Here is a 26491-nt window from a genome sequence, read left to right on the forward strand (position 1 = left end):
AATTTAGAATAAATAAGTAATTTCCTACTAGCCCTCCCTGTTTTCTCTAATACAGTAGAGTTCTGGCCAGAATCTTTAAAGAATGGCCTCGATCGTTTTTTATTTATTAACTTTTTGCACCCCCCCCCCCAGAAAACAAACATACAAACAATATGATTACTTTGTGTATATTGTTGGTATATAGTATAACAATTTACGAAACCTAAATTTGGTAAGTAGTTTTTTTCTGAATGGAGTTTAAGTCCTTGAACAATGCTGTCCTATTTTAGAAAGCAAAAAATGTGGAAAGAATACGGTTTTCATCATTGTCCTTCACTACGCGAGATAGGATTGAATTCTGTGGTTCTTTGATTTCATTTGGTTGGTTAACAATTGCATGTCATAAGCAAATGTTAATAAGCAAGTGTATTAGCCATTTTCAGCATTCAAACTTCACCACAGCACAATCGCAAGGATGTTATTATTTATGTGGAAGAGTTACCTAAAGGGAGGTAATTTGCAGGGTGCCTAAATTAAGGTATTAAATATTATCAACAAATCATAGTTATTATTCACATTATTTTCATTTTGTACGTCGGGTCATACCAAAGACTTTGAAAATGGTACTTGTTGCTGACTTGCTTGTGGGTCAGCACTGAGAGGTTAAAGCAAGGAAACAGGACTGGTGGGCCTGGTGTCAGTATAATATGACTGGGTAGGATGTCATGTCTGATGTCTTTGGATTGATACTTCTGTCACTGCAGCACCTTGGCGACCCTTCCAGAAGTAGATACATTATATACGCAAACCCAATAACCTCATTGTCATATTGCTGAAAACATGTTAAGTACAACGTCAAACTCGAAGTATACATTTCATTTCATCTTGTCAACAGACTGCATTATCGCACATGAAGCAGAGCATGTGGAACATTTCACCTCAGTTTTTTTTTGTTTTTATGAAATGTGATGTAAAGAGGATATCTGCTGAACATGTTTTGTATGCCATAGAAATACATGTACAGTACATACAAAGTCACATTTAAGTACATGTGCACTCGCACAAAACCTCGTGTTTTAGCATGTAAGAGTTTATCGGTTCTCTCAGATTTTACGTAAACAAATATTTCCTAATTGTATGCACTGTAGGTACATAAACATATATACATATGTTCATATCATTTCCAAAATCTGAAAATCAATGCTCTCTTGAACCATGCGATGCTTAATCTTCTCAGCTGAGAGATAATAAGAGGCCTGTTACAGGATTACAGAAATAAAGACTGGTCGATTGACTTTTGTAACTGCATGTACAACACGTACATGTATACATGTACATTTTAGAATTGCTACCTAGCACTTTGTTTTGATACATGTTGATTTGGTGCATGTACTTTTTGGCATGTACATTTACAACAAACTTACAGTTTGTATCCTAAGTCTAGAATAGCTTTGTAGAATTGTATTATTCCCTGCCCTGTGAGCAAGCAGTGAGCAAGCTTGGTCAGAACTTTCACAGATGATGTTGGTTTGTCCTGCCCAACAAATTTGATATGAATTTTGATATGCATACATTCTTTTTATGACCTTGGCATTCAAGATTTCTGAACAAAATTTCCTTGTAGTAGAACATACATGTACTCCTTACACCCAGTTAAATCACTACTACAACGCGACAAGCTTGAACGAAGCTTTGGAGTCTAAGTGACTTATATCACCCTGACTCCAGTGACCTCAGCATTGTTCAAGATTTCTGTTCAAAATTTGCTATTGGTGGCATTGATGTAAAGCCAACGTAGGGCGTGACACGTGCTGTATAGATTAAGGTGGTGGCAGTGATGTAAAACCAGCGTAGGGCGCGACGCATGCGTTGTATAGATTCTGGTGGTGGCAGTGATGTAAAGCCAATGTAGGGTGCGACACGTGCGTTTTATAGATTAAGGTGGTGGCAGTGATGTAAATCCAGTGTACGGCGCGACGCATGCGTTGTATAGATTATGGCCGTGGAAGTAAAATAAAGCCAGCGTAGGGCGCGACGCATGCGTTGTATAGATTAAGGTGGTGGCAGTGATGTAAAGCAGACTATGTAAAGCTGACAATATGGTTATCTCCCCCAACAATATGACTTTCTCCCCTGACTGTATGATTGGCTCCCCTGACTATATGATTATCTCCCCTGACAAAAGTTTTGACATTGCCTCAAACTGAAATGGTGGATTTGTTGTTGCTTTGCAGTTGGACATGATTTTACAGAATAAATTTTACCGAAAATTTGGGACAGAAAAAAATGTGGATCAGTTAAGATCACTTCCTCTCCACTGTACAAGGGGAAGGTCTGCTGGTAACCTGCAGATTGGTTGTGGGTTTTTCTCCGGGCTCTGCCCGGTTTCCTCCCACCACAATGTTGACCGCCGTCGTATAAGTGAAATATTCTTGAGCACGGCGTAAAACACCCAATCTGATAAATAATGAAGTCAGAAAAGTTCACATTAGAGACTACACGTAGTCCATGTACTTAAAGTATCAAGTTCTGCTTTAAGTGAAAAAACATTTGGGCCTCCAGAAAATCTTTTCAGGCTATAATGCAAACCCAGAATTTATTCCACTGGGTCTAAATAAGCAGAACTGAAGATATACAATATGTGTGTAAATGAGAGAAGAGTCAAGTAAGTGGTACAGAATATTGTGTACACAGGTAATTACAGGTCTTTGGCTTTTACATACATAAACATGTACATGTTCATCATAAAAAAATCAGAGAAAGCGGTTACTGTTGTAGCTATCTAATGATGTGGCATGTTCAAATTCAGCTGCAGATAGTGGATCAGGAGGGTTGCCAGGTACATGCACCTGGAGTGTGGTAGTTTTAATACTCTGTCAGAAAACTAAGCCAGTAAAACATCACTGATGACAGGCTTGTGTATGGTGGAATTTCCTGGAGTATTTACAGCACAAAACACAAATCAAATGATACGTAAACACCAATCAAATGATAAGTAAACACCAATCAAATGATACATAAACACCAATCAAATGATAAGTAAACACCAATCAGTGATAAATAAACACCAATCAAATGATATGTGAACACCAATCAAATGAAAATTTGGTCCAAGACTATGTTACTGGTACTTGTTTTACCAAATAATGAGAGTTCTCTTACTCTTAGAAAAGGCATTATTCATAGGATTGTTTGGAAGGTACTGTAGGATAATATCCTACTGTTCAAATACAACTTTCAGCACACTGAAAAAGTAATATTTTATGACCTTTATTTGCGTCTAAAGTCCTTAACGCTCACTTTTTAAGTAAGTTGTCAGGCCAAATACAGCAGATTAATGAACAGAGCATGCATCTCGGATGAACGGGCATTGTGCCACTTTTATTTGTACATAGATTTCAATGTTATTCTGATCATGACCGCGTCTGCAGGGTGATGAGCACATTTTGTGATGGCTTTGTGATGACTAGGCCTCTGATATACATACAGGGTGCATGGTACACTACTGGTATACAGGTAGATTCTGTATCTGTATGATCCATTGTGGCTGCTCGACAATGTATATAGGTCATGTTGCTACCAAGGTGTATAGATGTACATGTATACAATTGTCAGGGGGCGATATATTCCATGGCGTTGACTACACCGGTCCAATAATGCCACACTTTGGGAGTACATGTATAATGTATGTGTAGAACAACATAAATATGATTGTCCAGAGAGTAACTTGTACAGCAGAAATCCTCGTCTGGAATTTGTCTACAGACACCTACTGTAATTCTTCGACCTTTGTATACATGTTTACAAGGTGTTTATGCAAGCATATCCTGAAGCCCAATCCAACCAGTGTAGATTTGGCTCAAAAATCAAAGTGAAAACTGGCCTCCCAGTAATTGTGGCTTTACTGACACTGATTTGTGAGAAAGTGCAAGTGCATGTACCCTCAAAGTGTTTTTCTCAAGTGTTACAATGTACATGTAAGTGTTACATTGATCTATGTATTCACCTGGGCCCTACCAACTAGACCTGTGAACATGTGTCATCATGAACAGACTTTACATTTATATGGAATCTGGGTTTACATATGTCATGCACAAGGAAAGGTCTGCCAGCAACCTGCAGGTGTAGATGACTTTAATGCAATGATGATAGGATGCACAGTGGTATATATTTACACTTAGTTTGACATTCAAATGCAGTCTTAGTTAGACATTCAGATGTGCGGTCAAACACTCAGTTTGACATTCAGATGCCCAGTCAAACACTCAGTTTGACATTCAGATGCGCAGTCAAACATTCACTTTGATATTCAGATGCGCAGTCAAACACTCAGTTTGACATTCAGATGCGCAGTCAAACACTCAGTTTGACATTCAGATGTGCAGTTAAACACTCAGTTTGACATTCAGATGTGCAGTCAAACACTCAGTTTGACATTCAGATGTGCAGTTAAACACTCAGTTTGACATTCAGATGTGGAGTCAAACACTCAGTTTGACATTCTGATGTGCAGTCAAACACTCAGTTTGACATTCAGATGCACAGTCAAACACTCAGTTTGACAATATTCCCACTTGTTTAATACATATACATGACTGTATGTAGCAGTTGTAAGACTGCATTTTACATAAATTTGCTACACATTTTGCCCACATGCAGTTTGTGTGCATACAGTGTAGTTTATCATTCTGTTCTTGAATAGATGTGTCTCGCAATATACATGAACTCCGTGCTCTGCTCGCTTTCCTATCATCATAATCCTGGCCACCGTCATGTGAAAAGAAAAATATTCTTGAGTAGAGCATAAAACATCAATCAAATAAAGACATCTGTATACATGAGTGTCACAACAGTATTCTGCCACAACAATATTTATTTATTTGATTGGTATTTTTTGCCGTCCTCAAGAATATTTCACTTAACGACGATCGCTAGCATTATGGTGAGAGTGAAACCAAAAAGAACCCAGGGGAAACCCACGCCCATCTGCAGGTTGCTGACAGACCTTCCCGCGTACAGCCGGAGAGGAAGCCAGCATGAGCTGGACTTGAACTCACAGCGACCGCATTGGTGATAGACTCCTGGGTCATTACGCTATGGTAGCGCGCTAACCAACTGAGTCCCCTCCCACAACAATAGCACTGCTGGCTGAGTCAAACATCTGTGCCAACAAGGGGCTGATGATTATGATGACGCGTAGTACATGTTCGTGGTACTGTACACAGATCTGTGTGTCGGTGTACATGGGCACGGGCTGCAGTTGTTTATAGTGTATCTACACCCTTACTCTACTTTACCAGCCTGTCGCATGGGATCAAATATACATTCATGTAAATCACCCATTATGCGAAGATTGTCCTCATATTTCTGTAAACTCAGGAGTCAGAATTGAAGGAAACATGTTTACAGACTGCATGAATGCTTTGGGTGCTTTTTCTGAAAGGTGGATGACTAGATTTACATGTATGTGCATACGTGCACCTTTAATTTGGAACTCTGACATTGGCTGACTTGAAAAATCAAGCACGCATATATAGATTAGTTCAAGACTGGAAAATTAATTATATTTCACCTTGAGCAATGCAACCTAACTGCTTCAGTTGTATATTGTGGTTTGTCAACTGCCTGTTTAGATGTACTATACTGTATGTGCAACACCTACATGTATATGTGGCCAGGTGAATGAGCAGTGAGTGAGGGAGACTCTGTCTGACATATGGTCTGAGTCATCACAGCTATACCCAGGCATGCAGGGGAGGGGAGAGAACAGAACTGGTCTTTGTGAAGACTCTAGCATCTTCCACATCTTAATATATGGATCTTCAGTGGATAAACTTACATCATTGAGCGAGCTTTCAGATATGTATACATTTACATATATTCCCCGAACTTTGTACTTGCATGTTCAGTTGGTCACATGCTAGTCACCCTATGGATCATCTGCATGGACATTTAGGCAGTACATTTAGGTACACTTGTTGCACATGAAATTATTTATTTGATTTATTTATTTGATTGGTGTTGTACGCGGTACTCAAGAATATTTCACTTGTGCAACGGCGGCCAGCATTATGGTGGGTGGAAACAGGGCACAGCCCGGGGGAAACCCACAACCATCCGCAGGTTGCTAGCAGAACTTCCACGCATGTCCGAAGAGGAAGCCAGCAAGAGTTGGACTTGAACTCACAGTGACCAATTTGGTGAGAGGCTCCTGGGTAATTACGCTGCACTAGCACGCTTACCAACTGAGCCATGTTCTTCCTTATAAAACATCTGTGTTGCATCGTGTACCTTGTATTCTGGTGTGTTGATCTTCATGTCTCCTACACTGACAGAGGTTGATATTTTCTGACAGGTTTACTTGTGTGCAGTACCAATCTTGTTCATGTGAACACTGCACAGACCTGCGTTTGTAATGTGATCAACAATCTAAATATTGTCCAATATATTGGGTGGCCTTAAGATATACATGTAGCTTGTTCCTCTCAGTACACTAAACAAATAACATGTACATATCATGGTAGTGACATATGAATCTTTGTATGCACAGAGTATGTCGGAGGTAAGTATATTTGTAGACTTTTACTGCTGCCATTCACTGAATACATTACTATTCTGGTTCATGTATTAAGCAGCAGTTAATCTACTGGTTGACACCTGGCTGTGATATTAGACAGGTCAATGTCACATCGATTCACCTGGAGCTGTCATACAGGGCCAAGTCATGTCAGGCATGTCAGCGGAGGACTGTAGGACAGCCATACAGTTCTGCTCACAGGTCACAGTGCTGATATAGGGGTTAAATCTGTACTCAGTGGAATTCTTAATCGTACATGTGTACCAGATAAGAATGTTATATTTATATACCTGTACTGAGATTTTCTTCTCATTGTTTGTTGATTCATTTACACAGTAATTACGTCTGTTGTTGATTGAAGACCACTTCTGTTCTGGCAATATTATATATTTGCTGTTCTTATCTGTACAATGTACATGTAAGTCATGTGCTGGGGAGGTCACCAATAACTTGCCTATAAAGGTACAATAGATTGTTTTGCATCCACCCATTGAACTAACCGCCATTGTAAAGTGAAAAATTTTAGTCAGACATTGGACAAAAACCAATTATAATAATAAATTGAACATACATGTATACTGATGGATATTATATGTGTACAAAGATTTGGTCTTATTCAAGCAAAGATGGCATATACACCCACGTGTACATGTACTGTAAATATTCAGTGGGTGGGGGGGGGGGGGGGGGCGGGGATCTGTGTGGTCAAGGAGGTTAGCATGCCACAAGAAACACTCGTGTAACCAGCGAAAAGGGTGAGAGAAGTACGAGCGTGGCATTTTCGCTGGCTACACGCATGTTGCCACAAGAAGGCCTCCATGGCTGATGGGGTTAGCACACCAGCATGGTGCAATGACCCTGGAGCCTTTCACCAGTGCGGTCGCTGTGAGTTCAAGTCCAGCTCATGTTAGCTTTCTCTCCGGTCATTAGTGAGAAGGTCTGTTTGTAAAATTTGGATGATTGTGGGCAACTTGGGCTCTGCCCGGTTGCCACCCACCATAATGCTGGCTGCCGTGGTATAAGTGAAATATTCTTGTGTACGGCGTAAAACACCAATCAAATAAATAAATCAGTGTAGGGGCCTCCATGACCTAGACCAAAGCTAAGCTGGCCCGTCCCAACGTAATGCCCACCTTCGCTCATATAGACTTTCACATGGACAGTTGCACTAAACTTCGGACAGGGTGATGAGCTGCAAAAATTTTATCCCGCCCAACATTCTGTTTACAGGGCATGCAAATCTTAATGATTCCAAATATGGCTGACATTGATTTGAGTTGTCTGATTCAAAAGTTTAAAAGGCTGGATTACTGTTGAAAGATGGTTTACCAATGCTGGCTTTGACAAATTTGCATTTCCTATGTTTTAGGGAATTGGTGGATAGCAAAGAGAAGGTAGGGTTCAAGCCAGTTTCTTTTTTAGTGAAGTTGCCCGTGGAAGTCTATACATGTATGGGTGAAGATTTGGGCTATTCGTGGCCTAGTAGTAGCGTGCGGCACAATGTCCCAGGAGTCGTTAAGTCTGGCTTCCTCTCTGGTATTTGTGGTAGTACAATTAAGGTCTGGCAGAAACCTGCACATGTCATTCATGTAAGTTTCCACCCGGGCTTTGACTGACGTCTACTGTCGTATAAGCAGATAAGTGAAAAAGTCTGGAGTATTGCATAAAACATCATGCAAATGAACACATCAGTAGTTATTATACCTCATAGGATTATTCTCCAGTTCCATTGTTCGAGAGACAGTCACATGATATTCTGCAAAACATGACGTACAATGATCACCCGCCCAAAGAATGAAGTGTTACGCTCACAAATGTAATATCCGATGTTCAAGGAGGCAATATCTAACGATCTTTTGCTAATATCCAACATTCATGTGCGTTTGTTCGACGGCAGCTGCCTCCCTTTGTGAACTCTCCAATGTCTGCTTGTTTACGAAGTAAACAATGTCTTATGGTTATTGCTCCATTATCAATGTACACGTACAAATTCGGCGATTTAAACATAACCCGAAAAGGTACTCTGTGTTTTCTGTGTAATAAATCATATTGTACTCTGGGATGGGATATCAGGAATTGTCAGCTCTTGACAAGTGATATTCAGTCACAATTCCTGACATCCTATCCCACAGTATGCCCTATCTATATAGTGTATAATTGACATATCACGTGTATACATATGAATTGTCATTACCCCCCTACTAATAGGGGAGAACTACATGTACCTTGTTATAGAGTCGTGCACATTATGTGATGTTCTTTTGCCACATTTATCCACTACATAGGCATACATGTATAATGACACGTTAGGTACATGTACATGTAATATGTGAGATGAAACAGGCACAGTGTTTTTTTGGGGGGAGGATGTTAGTTTCAAACCATATCAGCATTATATCGCCGTACATACAAGTATGAATGGATGTGTGCAACAGCAACTTGATAAAAGGTTTTTGGGACACATTTTGTGACATTGTTTATTTATTGAATCAGGTATCATGTGGAGAGGTGTAGGCGTTACTACATGTGTGCACTACTGTTACTACATGTGTGCACTATTGTATGTCTACATGTGTGCACTACTGTACATGCATGTCTACATGTGTGCACTACTGTTACTACATGTGTGCACTGCTGCATGTCTACATGTGTGCACTACTGTTACTACATGTGTGCATTACAGTACATGTATGTCTACATGCATTCACTACTGTATGTCTACATGTACATGTGTGCGCCACTGTATGTCTACATGTGTGCACTACTGTATGTCTACATGCTTTCACTACTGTATGTCTACATGTACAGGTGTGCACCACTGTATGTCTACATGTACAGGTGTGCACCACTGTATGTCTACATGTGTGCACCACTGTATGTCTACATGTGTGCACCACTGTATGTCACATATATGTAGAGCCTCCATGTATACCTGTATACATGCAGCGTTAGATCGATTGCGATTAAGACTCAAGTCTATAATTTTTGTTTCCAGAACCGTAGATAGTGTGAGTCACCACCACTCCACACATGTATACTGCAGTGAATGTGTAAATCCATCATTATACAGAAACCAGTTTGACCAGAGAATTACACATATAGCTGGACTGGGATTATTTTGAGATTAACACACGCCATTAGAGGGTATAATTTCACTCATGTTCTGTTGCTTATTATTTAGAGTTGGGCGAGTTAATTTTCATGATATTTACGATGGAGAACAATTAATGTACGTGTATAGGTAGATGTGTGTCTTTTGATATGACTCCTTAACACTACATGTATAGAGTAGACCTTCTTTAACTTTCTGTATCTAGCATATATAATTGAATATAATGCACAAGCTGATGTATAAGGCTAAGATGTACCTGAAAAACTGAAATGTCCATGCCCATGTTTTGTTGATGGGGCGTTTTATGTTGAAAAATGTGACATATTGAGGCTGATTGCATAATTGAACAAAGTAGTAGATGAATATCATAGACCGTCCCTGTAGGACATCCAGCTGTGTTGTGCATGCATGGTGGCTGGGTATGACACAATGCCGCGCCTTGTAAACAGTTTTTATGGAAGTATTCCCTCATCAGAGTGTCATGTTACCACTGTGTCACAATACAGCCCTTGTTCTGCTGTTCACACTGGATATCTCCTCACCTCAGGCTGCTTACAGCAGATCTAGTGATACTCATGTCTCATGTACACTGCTGGCAGCTACATGTGAATGTATTAAACATAGCTTTAGGCTCAGGGACCAATCCCACACAACCATTTCTGACTTAAGTCAAAAATCTAAAACCGCTTTATAATGCTTAGGTTTTAGAACTGGAAGTTGAAGATAATATTGATAACATGGACAGAATTTTGATGACTATGGTTGAAAAATAAGATTTAAGATTGTGTATCAAAATTTTGACTTAAGTCTGTTAAGAAATTTGTGGAGTGGGCCCCTGATCAGCACTTGCCATGCGTGTAGGCTGAAGTGATGTACAGGTACACACGTGTTTTACATGTGTGTAGGCTGAAGTGATGTACATGTACACACGTTTTACATGTGTGTAAGCTGAAGTGATGTACATGTACACACGTGTTTTACATGTGTGTAGGCTGAAGTGATGTACATGTACACACGTGTTTTACATGCGTGTAGGCTGAAGTGATGTAAAGGTACACATGTGTTTTACGTGTGTGTAGGCTGAAGTGATGTACATGTACACACGTGTTTTACATGCGTGTAGGCTGAAGTGATGTACATGTACACACGTGTTTTACATGTGTGTCGTGTATCAAAGTGTGATGGATCTCTACATGCAGGCTTGTCGTGTTTGTATTTCATGAATTAACTGTATGCACATTATACATTTCACTAGAAACACACATACATGTATGTACTGGACATGTACATATACACATATGTACTGAAGATGTACATATACACATATGGACAGGACATGTACATATACACGTATGTACTGTACATGTACATATACATGTGTGTACAGGACATGTACATATACACATATGTACTGAAGATGTACATATACATGTATGTACAGGACATGTACATATACACGTATGGACAGGACATGTACATATACACATATGTACTGTACATGTACATATGCACGTGTGTACAGGACATGTACATATACACGTATGTACTGGACATGTACATATACATGTATGGGGGACATGTACATATACACGTATGTACTGGACATGTACTTCTCATACACGTACTTGCATATTATTGCTATTAATGCCCGTAACCATTCTCTCTACATGTTGCATTGAAGATTTGCACCTGGTGTGGTTTACAATTTACCACCTGCGTGGTGACAGGTGTATTTATAACTGTATCTGTTGTGCATTCCCACCTGCAGGTGGCCAATTTGGGGCAGGATGACATCTGCATGGACATGTGTACTCCACGTTCTAAGGGAACAATTTTATAATGGATTTCATTTCTTGACAGAGAAAGTAGTATTCCAGTCGTGTTGGAACCACTGCAGTCAGCTATTTGTTTCCTTTCTTTTTTAAACCGAAGCAACTGTGGAGTGGCTGCTGAGCCTCTTACATATCTTGTAACGTAGTTTAAAGAGGATATCGATTTTTGTTGAAAAAATTGATCTGTGCAACTCCAACTATAAACAGTACAGGTAAAAGTCTGGCTCTTTCCCAAAAGGCAGTAATTTTAGTTGAGCTACTTGTGTTCTTGTCCTGGGTAAATAGAGAAAATGTGATTTAATAGCAAATATGCTTGGGGGTTTTTTCGCCGAAATTCTCTGGTGTAGCAGTTTTAGATGATAGCTCATGTTGCATGTGACCACGGTCTCTATTTATGTGTGAACCTTCTTTAATGACATGTACACACACATAGGACTTGACACTCCAGTTAGAGTAGGAAGACTTTACATGTATGCTGTTTGTTGGGCAAATGTTTGTTGGGGTTTCAGCACTAACATGTGTGTTCCATTTATCTACTTGATCTCAACAAGCAATGTAGTCTGGAGCCTGTACACACACATGTACTTGTATAGTAGTTGTTCATGTTTGCCATGTGTTGGAATAACTTTTAGCTGGGTTAATTAGAACAGTGTGCAGCCGTACACATACAGTACGTATATGTATGCTGTGAATTGAGAATGCACAGATGCACATGGAAAATACAGGTGGCAATGCCTCTTGGAGGTACACACACTTTGAACCTACATGTATCCATGCTGTAAGACTGCCTGTTGTGTCCTTTGTCAATCAGTACCTGACCGTCTGTGAACAGTAGTCTTGTCACTATGATTTACTTGTTAAATTACATGTACCTTTATAATTGCTGCATCTGCATGTAGCCGGATCAACACTATGCACCAAATTTCAGCATACATGTACATGTACATTGTGTTGGCCAGTGCTACTGTTGCAATGTCAACATTTAATTCACGACTTCTTTTCCAAACATCCTCTTCTTACAAGTACATTAGGAAAGAAAGTATCTCAGTGAAAGTATCTGATGTCAGAATCCCCACCCTTCTCAGTGAAAATATCTGATGTCAGAATCACCACTCTTCTCAGTGAAAGTATCTGATGTCAGAATCCCCACCCCTCTCAGTGAAAGTATCTGATGTCAGAATCCCCACCCCTCTCAGTGAAAGTATCTGATGTCAGAATCCCCACCCTTCTCAGTGAAAGTATCTGATGTCAGAATCACCACCCCTCTCAGTGAAAGTATCTGATGTCAGAATCCCCACCCCTCTGAGATAAAGTATCTGATGTCAGAATCCCCACCCCTCTCAGTGAAAGTATCTGATGTCAGAATCCCCACCCCTCTCAGTGAAAGTATCTGATGTCAGAATCCCCACCCTTCTCAGTGAAAGTATCTGATGTCAGAATCCCCACCCTTCTCAGTGAAAGTATCTGATGTCAGAATCCCCACCCCTCTGAGATAAAGTATCTGATGTCAGAATCCCCACCCCTCTCAGTGAAAGTATCTGATGTCAGAATCCCCACCCTTCTCAGTGAAAGTATCTGATGTCAGAATCCCCACCCCTCTCAGTGAAAGTATCTGATGTCAGAATCCCCACCCCTCTCAGTTAAAGTCGTTTCACAGTGGATACAGAAGTACATGTAGTGTGTTAACGTGTAGAGAGTGTCGTGCGCAAGCAAACACCATTGGGGAAGCCACTGAAATGCATTACAGGGTTGAGTGGCATTAAACTTGAAAGAAAAAAGCAATCAGGTTCACATGCTGTGTTTTTGTTCTTGTTGCAGGCCAAACTGAGGGCGTCGCTGTTGTGGTTGCTGCATAAAGCTTACGGAGATGAGATTCCGCGGGAGTTACAAGACCTGTACTATGAGACATCAGAGGTACACGCAGACCAGACTTTGCCATGTGATAATTTTTCTATTTTATCTATTTATTTGATTGTGCTAAACACCAAGCTCAAGAATTTTTCACTCAGACAATACGGACACTGGTTGTCAGTTTTATGAATGAGGAGAACCAGAATGTCCAACATGTATATGTAAAACCTCTGACCTCTGGCAAATAACCTTCAAACTTGGTCACTTGTGACTTGTAAATATGCACAGCATATTGGTATAAACAAAAAATGGCTGAGTGAGGCCTTAAAAAAACGATTTATGTACTCTAAAAAATATTTCATGCTGACTTCCCCTCCGGCCATATGTGGGAAGGTCTGGCAACAACCTGCGGATGGTCATGGGTTTCCCCCAGGCTCTGCCCAATTTCCTCCCACCATAATCCTGGTCGCCTTCGTATAAGTGAAGTATTCTTGAAAACGGCGTAAAACACCAATCAAATAAATAAATAAATACATGTGCATGTGTACGTTTTACATATATTTGTGTACATTTTACAGGTATTTTTGTGTCCATTTTACAGGTATTTGTGTACGTTTTACATGTACGTGCGTTGAGAGACAGTCGTTGAAACTTCTGCACATTTTCTTCCTTGAGCCAATATAACACGTCCATGTAGCTTTCCAAAACTTCCAGAAAAGTATTTGTGCTCATGAACATTCTGTTTACTGTTACAGTAATCAAATTCACTGATAACGGACATGATGTTGTTGTTGTTACAGGGAAGCATTCACCTGCTGCCACGGCTGGTTAACCTCCTGGTCAGTAGTGAGGTGTACTGTCAGACCTGCAGCTCTCTTTTCAGAGACACTGCCTATCAGTGGCAAGGTGAGTGCAACTCTCTGTTTAAGAACACTGCCTGTCAGTGGTAAGGTGAGTACAGCTCTCTTTTCAGAGACACTGCCTATCAGTGGCAAGGTGAGCCCACCTCTCTGTTTAGGGACACTGCCTGTCAGTGTCAAGGTGAGTACAGCTCCCGTTTCAGAGACACTGCTTATCAGTGGCAAGGTGAGTGCAGCTCTCTGTTGAGGGATACTGCCTGTCAGTGGCAAGGTGAGTGCAACTCTCTGTTTAGAGACACTGCCTATCAGTGGCAAGGTGAGCGCAGATCTCTGTTGAGGGACACTGCCTGTCGGTGGCAAGGTGAGTGGAGTTCTGTGTTTAGTGACTTTGCCTACCAGTGACATGGTGAGACTCCCCAGCTGTACCTACAGTATACGAAGCGTTGTTTTTGGGGCTAGTGTCAAAAAGGGCTTAATTGTAAAATTGTAGTCCACATAAAACTCTCCAAATGTACAGTATAATTATCAAATCAATGAAATGTTGACTGCTTAGCCTGTGATGTGGTGGTATGTACCGTTTCAGCCAAGTATGAGCATCAAGCTTCAAGTATTTTGATTTCCAAAAAGGATTTAAGGTTTTGAGCTTTAAATGGCTTTGTGGAACTGTCCCCTGCTGTATCCAGACCTCCCCTGCTATGTCTAAACCTCCCCTGCTGACCCAAACCTCCCCTGCTGACCCAAACCTCCCCTGCTGTGTCCAAACCTCCCCTGCTGTGTCCAAACCGCCCCTGCTGTACTCTTATAACAGGAAGTATGCAGTTTTCGAAAATTTTGGCATTTCCAGTCTCTTCATTCTTCCGAGATTGTTTGATTATGGAGAATCTGGCAGAAAGCGTGGCAAAAAACTTGCCTCCAAATATTGTCTCCTACGGAAACTGTGTTAAAGCACACCTGGGGTTCACAAAAAGCTGTAATACATTATTATTATTTTTTTTCATGCATGTACCATGGAGAGAGAACACAACCTTAATGGTGTCTACATGTACATGTACTCTTGGTGCAAGAACATGTAAATACACGTAGAACCTCAGGTTCATCCATCAATCCTGGGCGAGAAATTTGTAGATATATAAAAGAAGCCCTCACTTTCACTACCATGGGAGATTTTAAAGTCTTTGTGTTCTACCAATATGGCATTCACATCAGCTTGTCACAAGCAGGCAAGTTTGTTACTAAGTTGCCTAAGGTTGGTGGTTTACCCAGTGTACTTTTCATTTCAAATCTAATCAGATCATCCATAATTTCGCCTGCCATTTTTGTCTCTCTGGCCTAATCAGTAGTATTTTACTCTGTTGTGTGGAAAGGTGAAAAAAGAATTTAGCCGTACAGTAATAACCCAGTGAGGTGATCACCTTCATGCTCTCCGTACAAAAGGCTACAGTATTACCAGAACGGGGTTAAGTCATAATTATTGAGAATTTTTTTTAATTTTTCCTTGCAGGTCACTGGAGCATTATCCAGGTGTTGTCCAGGAAGGGTATCTATGTGATGGAGACAGACGAGGTGGCTGTCACAGCTACGGTTCTCACACAAACAGCGCCATTCAGGCTGGTTAGTTTATTACTATCCACATGTGTGCTGTAACCTAGAGTTACTTCCGTTGAGTCTTACTGTGAAAATGTATGCACATTTTCGAGCTGAATTCTGTCCTGTTGGCGAAAGAAGGCAAACTAGCCACTGGAGACTTGCCAAAAGTAAAGCCTAAAAGCAGGGACTCTGACAGTGGCCACTTTTCAAAAAGTTCTGGGACAAGCCACTTTTTTTTTACATTTGTGGTGGTTGAATGACTTCTTTGATGTCAACAAGTTTTATATAGCATTATGGACAGTATTCATGTACAGAGAGCTTAAGAGTAGGACTATTTTGAGGCTTGACAAAGAAGTGACCTATTCAGGAAGTCCCCAATTTGTTAGTTTAATGTCATGTGTATTAACAGTGTCTGCATTGTTCTGCTCTTGTCACATTGTTCTTGTCACAATAGCCATTTTTGTTATTATATACCATGATGTGTGAATCGCCACATGCCGTATGTATCAACAACCGTGTGTTGAGATAATGAGCACATCTGAAGAATACATCTCTATGGAGGCAGTTCTTGGTCTAGTGGTTAGAGGTGCTTACCTTCAGTTCACTAGGGTACAATACATGAGTTGTGGGGTTTAAAACTGTGGGTCCTTGTGACAACATGGGATTGTGGGTGCGTATTTGGCTGTTTGCATACTCTAGCTTTCACTGAAAACCACTTGTCTTCCACCATCTATGCATCACATGTTGGCAAGTTCATCAGTAACTTGCCCAGAGTTAATGGTTTGCTCTTGGCTCTCCGTTTCCTTAACCTGTAGTATTGGACATCGTATTTTAAGTGACAAATTCTTATGTGTGCCATTACACAAAAATCAAATAAATAAATGAAAAAAATTTTATTTGAGTGCTGAATATATTCTTTCAGAATGCTCACCTGGCTCTGATTGATGCCCTGATGACTGCTCACTCCGGTGAAATCTTCACGGTACAGACAGTGGTGCAGGCTGTCAGGTAGGGAGGGAGGAGGGGCAGAGGACGGGGTAGAACGAAAAGTTTGCCTTTTTGTTGGTGACACGTTTGACTTGATTCTGATTAACTCAGCCACCTTACTGTATATGGCATCTTAAACGGGGTTTTTTTTGTGAAGTTTGTTTGATTTATTTATTTATTTATTTGATTGGGTGTTTTTCGCTGTACTCAAGAATATTTCACTTATACGACGACAGCCAGCATTATGGTGGGTGGAAACCGGGCAGAGCCTGGGGGAAATCCACAACCATCCGCAGATTGAAGGGCAGACCTTCCCACGTACGGCCGGAGAGGAAGCCAGCATGAGAAGTTTGTTTGATTTCTGATGAGAAAAACTTAAGGTGTTAGAATCAGAAGTGTCATTTTAAGGGCATTATGTTCTTCTGAAAGTGCTTTTTCATGGACCAGACTTTAGGTGACATACAGTTGTCATAGTTTATTTGATTCAGAGATCTTTCCCGAGTTCAGGAGTCTCACTGGCTCAAACATGTTAAAAGTGCTGGGTCAGTGCGATTTCTGTTGATCAGCGAGGTGGTATGTTCATTTTCAGATCTTGCTTTTTTTTCACCACGGCCATAGGTCACAAGGTTTGTTGGGTTCCTGGCAGTGGGAGGTGGTTTACTCATGGCAGTCTGGTTTCTTCATGACAACATGGTTTCCTCATGACTGTGGTTTCCTCATGACTGTGGTTTCCTCCACCCATAAATCTGACCATCTTCATACATTAATTCTCCCCATTGTTTGTTGTGGGCCATGTACAAATACACATTAAATGCTTATGATCTTTATGATTTAAAATTTGCCTCTTTATTAATAAGTTACGCTTTATTGATTAAATTTGTTAATGATTTCAGATGGATGTTAGTCTGAGAACCCACTTGTATATTTTTCTGTTGTAGACGTTTTACAACAGTGAATGCCTCCAGTGAGTTACCCTCCAGCCTGGATGATGCTGTGTTATTCTGGGTTAACAAGGCCTGCAGCACAATCCTACACAAGATAGAGGAAGATCGCAAAGTTCATGAACAACAGCTTATACAAGGGGAGACAACTCAGAAGGTAGGGGTATTCAGCAGAGCAGTCTTGGAACAATGGTGTGTTGTTTTAGGCATCTGCTGAATAACATATCCAATATCCTAGAAGTGAATCAAGTGCCACATTTAAAATGAAATTTTGTTTTCATGAAAAACATATGTACAATTTCTAGCTTTAATGCAAAATTAACCTTTTCCATGCTTTTACAGTGATAATGTTTTGTTTTTTAGCACCCTTCTTAGAGCCTAACTTTGCAGAACTGCACAGTGTAAATACAATATATGTAAAAAAGATGCGTTCTGTCTCTAAAAAGAATTCATTAATGCAAACACAAGTTTTGGTGGTTTTTATCTGTGTGCTCTGGTTTCCTACAAACATAAGTCGGACTGCAATCATATAAGTGGAAATTCTTTAGTATGCATTCAGGGGCCTCCGTGGCTCAGTTGATTGGCGTGCTAGCGCAGCGTAATGACCCAGGAGTCTTTCACCGATGCGGTCTCCATGAGTTCAGGTCCAGCTCATGCTGGCTTCCTCTCCGGCTGTACGTGGGAAGGTCTTTCAGCAACCTGTGGATGGTCATGGGTTTCAACCCACCATAATGCTAGCCGCCGTCGTATAAGTGAAATATTCTTGAGTACGGCGTAAAACACCAATCAAATAAATAAATAATTTTAGTATGCATTCCACATTTAAAATGAAATTTTGTTTTCATTAACATCATTTGATAGTGTTTATGTGAAGTTAACCTTTTCCATACTTTCACATTGATTATATATATTTCTTTGTAGATTTTCACTAGATAATAGGAAGATGAAACCACCCAAGGATGAACTAAGGAAGTGTTTTTGACTGTCATCTATGTTTTTGTCTTGAACAGGTGCGGATTACGCGGAAGCAGTTATCACCTAAGGAACTACCTGTGATTGAACCGATGAAAGATTTGATACAAGATATTTCTGACGGCTGCTCCTTAGCAGCCACCATCAGCTTTTATAGCCCACAAGTTCTCAGACTAAATGGTTTGTATTTTGTGACATGTACACCTCCACTCTCTTTGAACATTCATGTAAGTTATTGTTTGTGTGATGAGATGAGAGTAATATAATATGTCATTTAAAAAGTGTTTTAAGTAACAGTGCTGACAGGGATCTCTTTGCAAATGATATCTGCCAATTTGATACTTCTACACCTATGAGTATTGTGTAAAGGGAGCTGTTTGATTGTCACAGGGGTGATGTTCACCACATTCTAGTGGTCAGCTACATGCACCTCCTGCTTTTGTGAGGGGTCTGATGGCCAATGGCCCACAAGGAGAAGTGCATTGCTAATCATTAGGTGCCTGACTCTGAGGCCTCTGGTTTGAAACCCACGGTTATTTCAGTCTACATTCAGCCCACAATCAGCCTACATTCAGTATACATTCTGCCCACATTCAGCCCACAATCAGCCCACATTCAGTCTACAATCAGCCCCCCATTCAGCCCACATTCATTCTACAATCAGCCCACATTCAGTCTACATTCAGCCCACATTCAGTCTACATTCAGCCCACATTCAGTCTACAATCAGCCCCCATTCAGCTCACATTCAGTCTTCAATCAGCCCACATTCAGTCTACAATCAGCCCACATACAGCCCACATTCAGTCTACAATCAGCCCCCATTCAGCCCACATTCATTCTACAATCAGCCCACATTCAGTCTACATTCAGCCCACATTCAGTCTACATTCAGCGCACATTCAGTCTACAATCAGCCCCCATTCAGCTCACATTCAGTCTTCAATCAGCCCACATTCAGTCTACAATCAGCCCACATACAGCCCACATTCAGTCCACATTCAGCGTACAATCAGCCCACATTCAGTCTACAATCAGCTCACATTCAGCTCACATTCAGTGTACAATCAGCCCACATAAGCCCACATTCAACCCACATACAGCCCACATTCAGTCCACATTCAGCCCACATTCAGCCTACAATCAGCCCACATTCAGTCTACAATCAGCCCACATACAGCCCACTTTCAGCCTACATTCAGCCCACATTCAGTCTACAATCAGCTCACATTCAGCCCACTTTCAGCCCACATACAGCCCACATTCAGTCTACAATCAGCCCACATTCAGTCTACATAAGCCCACATTCAACCTACATTTAACCCACATTCAGCCCACATTCAGCCTACAATCAGCCCACAATCAGCCCACATTCAGCCCACATTCAGCCCACATTCAGTCTACAATCAGCCCACAATCAGCCCGCATACAGCCCACATTCAGCCCACATTCAGTCTACAATCAGCCCACATTCAGCTGTCCTACGACAGGAGGCTGAAAAGCTCTCCGCTAAGGTTCTGGAAAGATTCATCAGGCTTGATGTTTTTTGTTCATTTACAAGATGTAATAATCTCGTTAGAAGACCTTTGACTTCCTATATACATTGATAAGGAGGTGCTCATTGTGGAGCCTACATAATGAGCAGTTAGGATGACTCATCTCTAGCCAAGAACTTCAAACCCTCCCCTCATGTTAATACTGTAACAGCAACAACAACAGAGGATTCAATAAATACCTAAGCCAACAACATTTACTGTTAAAAGTATCTTGTATTGTTTGTCTTTCACAGAAAACTTTCTGAATTAAGCTGTTTTCTGCTTCCTTTCCCAGATATCTGCTTAAAAAGAAACCTTGGTATCGCCGACTCTCTGTTCAATCTCCGTCTGGTCAGAAACTTTTGTGAACGTCACCTGCCAGCTAAAATCTTCCACTTTGAATACGTAGATCTGCTTTATTGCCATGAATCTCTGAGACAGAATGTGACCGCTTTTCTTGCCGAGCTATTCTACTGGTTTGAGATAGAAAAGGCCGATTGTGTTACCCAGGGTATGTTTCTTAAACTGCTGCCATGACCATTAACTGTGGTAAACTAAATCAATATCATTAGGTAACAGCAAGCAGATGCCCAGGTATTGGTGATTACCCAGGTAACAGCAAGTAGTTGCCCAGGTATTGGTGATTACCCTGGTAACAGCAAGTAGTTGCCCAGGTATTGGTGATTACCCAGGTAGCAACAAGTAGATGCCCAGGTATTGGTGATTACCCTGGTAACAGCAAGTAGTTGGCCAGGTATTGGTGATTACCCAGGTAACAACAAGTAGATGCCCAGGTATTGGTGATTACCCTGGTAACAGCAAGTAGTTGCCCAGGTATTGGTGATTACCCAGGTAACAGCAAGTAGTTGCCCAGGTATTGGTGATTACCCAGGTAACAGCAAGTAGATGCCCAGGTATTGGTGATTACCCAGGTAACAGCAAGTAGTTGTCCAGGTATTGGTGATTACCCAGGTAACAGCAAGTAGTTGCCCAGGTATTGTTGATTACCCAGGTAACAGCAAGTAGTTGTCCAGGTATTGGTGATTACCCAGGTAACAGCAAGTAGTTGCCCAGGTATTGTTGATTACCCAGGTAACAGCAAGTAGTTGTCCAGGTATTGGTGATTACCCTGGTAACAGCAAGTAGTTTCCCAGGTATTGTTGATTACCCAGGTAACAGCAAGTAGTTGTCCAGGTATTGGTGATTACCCAGGTAACAGCAAGTAGTTGTCCAGGTATTGTTGATTACCCAGGTAACAGCACGTAGTTGCCCAGGCATTGGTGATTATCCAGGTAACAGCAAGTAGTTGTCCAGGTATTGGTGATTACCCAGGTAACAGCAAGTAGTTGCCCAGGTATTGTTGATTACCCAGGTAACAGCATGTAGTTGCCCAGGTATTGGTGATTACCCAGGTAACAGCAAGTAGTTGTCCAGGTATTGGTGATTACCCAGGTAACAGCAAGTAGTTGCCCAGGTATTGGTGATTACCCAGGTAACAGCAAGTAGTTGTCCAGATATTGGTGATTACCCTGGTAACAGCAAGTAGTTTCCCAGGTATTGTTGATTACCCAGGTAACAGCAAGTAGTTGTCCAGGTATTGGTGATTACCCAGGTAACAGCAAGTAGTTGTCCAGGTATTGTTGATTACCCAGGTAACAGCACGTAGTTGCCCAGGCATTGGTGATTATCCAGGTAACAGCAAGTAGTTGTCCAGGTATTGGTGATTACCCAGGTAACAGCAAGTAGTTGTCCAGGTATTGTTGATTACCCAGGTAACAGCAAGTAGTTGTCCAGGTATTGGTGATTACCCAGGTAACAGCAAGTAGTTGTCCAGGTATTGGTGATTACCCAGGTAACAGCAAGTAGTTGTCCAGGTATTGGTGATTACCCAGGTAACAGCAAGTAGTTGTCCAGGTATTGGTGATTACCCAGGTAACAGCAAGTAGTTGTCCAGGTATTGGTGATTACCCAGGTAACAGCAAGTAGTTGTCCAGATATTGATGATTACCCAGGTAACAGCAAGTAGTTGTCCAGGTATTGGTGATTACCCTGGTAACAGCAAGTAGTTGTCCAGATATTGGTGATTACCCAGGTAACAGCAAGTAGTTGCCCAGGTATTGGTGATTACCCAGGTAACAGCAAGTAGTTGTCCAGGTATTGGTGATTACCCAGGTAACAGCAAGTAGTTGTCCAGGTATTGTTGATTACCCAGGTAACAGCACGTAGTTGCCCAGGTATTGGTGATTACCCTGGTAACAGCAAGTAGTTGTCCAGGTATTGGTGATTACCCTGGTAACAGCAAGTAGTTGCCCAGGTATTGGTGATTACCCTGGTAACAGCAAGTAGTTGCCCAGGTATTGGTGATTACCCAGGTAACAGCAAGTAGTTGCCCAAGCATGAAATGACTGCATGTTAAAATGAAGTGAAATACCCTATTTCTTGTCATTTTTGGGACAGCTGCTGTGCTCACTTTAGCCAATTTATTTGTAATTGTAGCACGGATTTTGCATTTCTCTCACATGGTTAGACCATCTACTGAAGAACATACTCATGTGTTTACTTTTCCATGACTTTAAGTTACTGGTTTACATTACAAAGCCTATAGAGTGAGCGGGTAATAAATTCATGGATTACACAAAATGTTCTATGTATCCACTCATGTTAACATGCATTTGGCCCACTGTGCTGAAAAGCCCAATAATATGTAAACATCACAACAAGAATTTTAACCGCATATTACTCTTGGGTCTGATTAAAAACACCATTCAGAGAAGCAGAATAAATTTTTGGTACGAAGAATCATTTATACTTTACTGTACAGATACATATTGTTTGCAAATTTGCAAGATTTGTTTTTCAAAAGTTGCGATTAGTGACCTATTAATTCCTGTTAATTCCGTTCAGGACGAAAGTTGACATTTTGTGTAATTTTTAAGACTACATTAATCTTCATAGAGATAGTTTTGAGGTTAGTTGGATAGGTACATGTAGGATTACATACTACGGGGAAAAATGTAATTTTCTCCACCAAAAGTGATGTCTTTAAGGATAGAATTTTGTATTTCTGATGAACGGTAATTATATGTAAATCTCCACTCTGTCCGCTACTTCCCCAGGTACGTCAACACGACCCTCAACGGCTGCCCGTCTCTCCAGCGCTAGCAAGACACCAGTGCCAATCAGCGAGGTGACCAAGAGGAGCTTTCACAAATCTCACACTGACGAATCTCCCTCTTCCCCACCAGATCTGACTCGGGTGCCCCCCAGTCCAACGTACGTCCCTCTTCTTATCCAAAAATGATTAAAGATATAAGTGGTATAGATATACAAACTTTTATTTCTGAAAACACAGTTTTAGCCAAAAATTCTTTGCACAGCATTAAACACAAATTCGATATATATAACTTAGTAGGGTAATCAGGGCTTGTGTGTTGTAGGAAGATAGACATTGTACTGCATTTCATTTAAGGTTTGTTTGTACATAAAAATCCACTTTCAGAAGAACATAAAGAACATTTTTTGTGTCTCCAAAGCCGCATGTAAAAAACCTCCTTTTACTGAGATGAGATGTCCCGGTGTAATCGTCCTGTATTCAACCCGCCCTGTTTGCATGTTGTAGGTCTAATTTACCTGCCCGACAGGTGTTGTTACCAAAGAGAGTTAACCAGGAGGATGGTCACCATCAAGGTAAGCTTGAATCGTCATCACTGACTGTTTTTTTGTGTGTGTGTGTGTGGGGGGGGGTGTAAGGAAGAGCGGGGAGGGATTCTTACAGCAAGTACATTATGATGACTTTGTGTTGACAGTCTGTGCCAGTATTTAGTCTTTTTTTTTTGGTTTTCCTCTCTTCTCTTGTGACCTTCTACAGCTGTGGAAGATTTACATATACTCTGCTTCCTCCATGCATAAAATTGACGTACCTACATGTATAAAATTGACGTACCTACATGTATAATGCAAGTGACAAACTCTTGAATTTCAGGTTAATCAGCAATCAAATCACTAAACGAATATGTTAACCTTGTGTTGGCAGATGCTGCAGGAACACGCTCCGGGGCTCAGGCTGCCCATCACTCCATCTTGGCCTGGCAGGAAGACGCCCCACCGGTGCCACAAGAAAGGTCTGGCTGTCGTGCACATGTTTTTTTTGACGGATGTAATGATAAATTTCATGATGCCTAAGACGTGTTTTGTCAAGAGTAGCTGACAGCTTTTTTCAACAGTGTGTTCTTTCACAGTATCCTTTTGAGGCGAGCAGAGGCAGCTCTTTTCTAGAAATATTGATCACATACCAATTTTAAGAACGTTTGATATAAATTTACTAAAATGCAAAAAGCTGCTAAGTTTCAGAAGAACTTGTTGTTTTTAGTCTATGATCAAACAGCAAAATTATGTTGACACAATGGACATGGCTGCAGACGGGAAAAAGATGGCTATATTACAGTCATTGTTGTATTGTTTATCTGATTGTTTTGCAGACGACCTGGTCGAAAGCCGGCACCACAGAGCATCCAGCAGAGGGACAACCCACTAGCGACAGAGTACAGCCCTGGGGTTACAAGTCAGAGTCAGGGCAGCAACCTCCTGGCCAACGTCAGCATTGACAGTGACGTCCTCGATACATGCCGCTCAGTGGACCTGGATGGGCTGGCAGAGAGCCTGGACATAGACGGGGCAGCTAGCCTGTCCAGCTCGCCCCAGCAGCACAGAGGCTCCCCCGGCAAAGATCACGACAATCTTGAGATCCTGAGCATCTCATCCACAGGCACTAGCACACAGATGTCCAACCAGATGGGTCTGCGGAGCTCAGTGCACTCGGTCAAGGGTGACCCTCTTATGCCCGCACGGCTCAGGGCGTCCAAGGAAAAGGGGTCCAACCATAGTAAAGCCGAGGAGAGAGGCGATGCGGCATCCCGCAAACCATCCAACCAGGCCGTGAGGAAGGCCCGCATGTTGCCAGAACCGAAACCATCTTCCTCGACAATGCAGTCCGCTGACTTGTCTGTTCGTGTAAGTTCAGGCTCAAACAGCTCGTCCCCGGATGATATGGTTGTAACACCCTTACCAGATGACCAGATGTCTTCCCAGGAGCTCCCAGTGCAAGGGCCTGTCCCCTCACACAGCTACACAATACCAGACGTGGCAAGCACGCCTCAGGCAGCAGAGGCGGCTGGCATCCCTGTTGTGTCTGAGAGCCTGGATCAACAAGACCCCATGTACGTCGCACAGGTTCAGAAACGCAGCCGCCAAAGCAGCGTTGCCAGCAACAGAAGCTCAGGTGAGTTCTCTGACCATGAGTCTCAGAAGATTCACCTGGATCACAAGAGTCGAGAGTCTGCAGTTCCTAAAGAAATGTCCCCACTGAGAGTGTTACAGTCGACTGATGAGAGACCAATTAGTTTACCTGTTGGTCAACAGCTTGGTGACATTAGCAAAGCCCCACTCATAATAACCGATGGCAGTGATAAAGGAGTGGTTCATACCACAAGCTTTGCCCAGATAAAAAAGCTGCATGATGTGGGTCAGTATGACAATTCAGGCTTTGTGTTCATGCAGCATGGGCATGATTCAAATGGAAACAGTGGTAATAGAACGTCCCTCAAGGCTGCATTCCAGAGGAAGCAAGCAGAAGGAAACGCAGGTAAGCCTGAGAAGAAAACCAGCTTTGCGGCATTACCAAACCAGACGACCTGGCAGCAAAATGCACAGAGGATGCAGATGGCAGGGACGAGCTCCGAACAAGGCATTGAAAATGGGGAGTCTTCGCAACCGTCAGCCTCTGAACTGCAGCATGTGCGACGAAAACTTGAGGAGAAGCGTCGTATGATCGAGCGTGAAAAACACAGGATGGAGCTTCAGAAGAGTAAACAACGACAGCGGCTAGGGAAAGCAGCTTTTCTTCAGGTGTTGTCTAAGCGAGATGGCAAAGAGAACTCCATCCAAGAACAACCAGAGGCTCACATGACCAGGTCAGCAGAAGGTCGTGTCTCGCCTATTCCCGGGGCTGTGGGGGCCATGTCCACATCCCAGCCCAACTATAGCGAAAACGTTAGCTGAGACAAACCTACCTAGTGCTGGATCAGGACGACCAGCTAGGACTTTCTCTAGAGAAGACATTCAGAACACCATAGAAAATGTGAGGAAAAAATGGTTCAGTGATCAGAACGCTGACTACGGCAGCAGAGGTGAGCTAGGGCCTGGTAAAATACCTGCAGTTGCTAATCAGGCACTACAACAATACAGGCACTCCTCAGACAT

General features: G+C 41.7%; 1 protein-coding gene across 1 annotated transcript in view; it reads left to right on the forward strand.

Annotated features, from left to right (window-relative positions):
* The window catches only part of LOC135464050 (calmodulin-regulated spectrin-associated protein 1-like), a 49953-nt gene that overhangs the window by 2081 nt on the left and 21381 nt on the right, over positions 1-26491 (forward strand). The window contains 11 exon segments of the mRNA XM_064741526.1: positions 13319-13414; positions 14152-14257; positions 15713-15822; positions 16721-16806; positions 17724-17883; positions 18737-18878; positions 20529-20744; positions 23350-23506; positions 23853-23920; positions 24267-24354; positions 24712-26281. Of these exon segments, the coding sequence (XP_064597596.1) occupies positions 13319-13414; positions 14152-14257; positions 15713-15822; positions 16721-16806; positions 17724-17883; positions 18737-18878; positions 20529-20744; positions 23350-23506; positions 23853-23920; positions 24267-24354; positions 24712-26281 (2799 nt within the window).

The sequence above is a fragment of the Liolophura sinensis genome, chromosome 3 (genome assembly GCF_032854445.1).
Source record: "Liolophura sinensis isolate JHLJ2023 chromosome 3, CUHK_Ljap_v2, whole genome shotgun sequence".
Lineage (NCBI taxonomy): Eukaryota > Metazoa > Mollusca > Polyplacophora > Chitonida > Chitonidae > Liolophura > Liolophura sinensis.